A 1,290-nucleotide genomic window follows, 5' to 3' on the forward strand; every position below is an offset into this window, starting at 1 on the left:
CCCGGCGGTATAATTATCTGGGCACTTAAGCTCCTCTTTCTTCTCTCTCCCCCTGGGGAAATTTCCTTCATTTCCTACATTATCCCCTCTCCCCGAACGTCTAAATCAACCCCGACCACGCTGCCCGCCCCTCCGAGCTCACTCCCTCACCAACCTGGGAGGGGGGCTGGGTGCAGGGGTGGTGGGCACCCGGAGGCGATGGCTCACACCCACCCAGGTCTCTCCTGCCCGGGACAGAGAACTCAGGTGCCACCTCACCTCTCCTTTGGGCTGCGGAGACCGTGTGCCCAGGCCCACGGTGGGTCTTGGTGATGCGGGAGCGGGGTGGGCACCGCTCTGACGCCACCACCTACCGCGTACCCAGCCCTGACCCGCTGCCCCTCTAGTTCCCCTCACACCCCGGGGTCACCACCCCACTTTACAGATGAGGAGACTGAGGCCCAGGAGGAAAGCTGCCTGCCCCGACCACGTGTCGCTCCGGGTCTGAAGCTGCTGCAGGCCCCGCCCCGCGGCGGAGAGGCCAGGCCGTGGCATCTGGGACGTTTCGAAATAAGTGAGCGGGAGCCCCAGGCTCCTCACTGAGGGGGAGGGGAGGCGACACCTCCCAGGGCGCCACCTGCCAGGAGCAGCAGCCGCAGGCTCGGCCTCGGCAACCACCATCTCTGGTCAAATTTTATGACCCCTTTCCTCACCAAAAAAAAAAAGAAAAGAAAAGAAAAAGAAGAAAAAGGAAAGAAAAGCCCTCCTTGAAAACACAAAAACCCCTGAAAGGGAGAATCCGGGCGAGCCGGCGTCCTCCTCCCCCTCCCCGCTCCCTCCTTTCGGGGCACCCCGGCCAGGAACGGGAGGCGCTCCCCGCTCTTGCTTTGCAGATGGTAAACTGAGGCCGAGAGAGCACGGTGCTCGGAGATCGCGTCCTGAGCCGCTGCGCCAGCAGGTGTGGGAGCCGGGCTGCCTCTGTCCAGCGCTGGAGCCGCAGCGGCTGCTGGTCGTTGAGAAAGGACGGGGCTGAGCCTGGAGCCAACACCCGGGAAGGCTCGGCCCGGGGACTGGGCACGGAGGGTGGGCAGCGGCCGCTGGGTCCCGCACCAAAGGCTGCTGCTCTGCAAATGAGAAGAGACCCGGGGTGGGGGGGGCTCGAACTCAGGGGGCAGGGCTCAGGGAAAGCAGGCTGGCTCCGATGGAAACCAGTCCGCGGCCACGGCAGCAGGGGGCCCCCATGGTTTCCATGGGGACGGGGCTGGAGGCAGAGCTCTGGCGAGGCCAGCAGATGTGGGCAGTGCAGGGCTG

General features: G+C 65.0%; 1 protein-coding gene and 1 long non-coding RNA gene across 4 annotated transcripts in view; one reads left to right on the forward strand and one right to left on the reverse strand.

Annotated features, from left to right (window-relative positions):
- LOC106724742 overlaps positions 1–1,290 on the reverse strand; it is a 7,092-nt gene that overhangs the window by 3,491 nt on the left and 2,311 nt on the right. Inside the window, exon 1 of one of the 3 annotated variants that reach the window (XR_001360583.1) lies at positions 259–638. The exons of 1 other annotated variant lie outside the window; for it this stretch is intronic. Coding sequence is in view for 1 of the 2 variants with exons in the window: in XM_014533181.1 (XP_014388667.1) it covers positions 689–1,103 (415 nt within the window). In the remaining variant the exon portion in view is untranslated. Of the gene's footprint in view, positions 1–258; positions 1,104–1,290 lie in introns of those variants that run through there. One more of the 3 variants, XM_014533181.1, reaches the window with a different exon arrangement.
- LOC106724744 overlaps positions 1–1,290 on the forward strand; it is an 8,885-nt gene that overhangs the window by 1,775 nt on the left and 5,820 nt on the right. The window lies entirely within an intron of this gene.

Source organism: Myotis brandtii, unplaced genomic scaffold, assembly GCF_000412655.1.
Source record: "Myotis brandtii unplaced genomic scaffold, ASM41265v1 scaffold952, whole genome shotgun sequence".
Classification (NCBI taxonomy): Eukaryota; Metazoa; Chordata; class Mammalia; order Chiroptera; family Vespertilionidae; genus Myotis; species Myotis brandtii.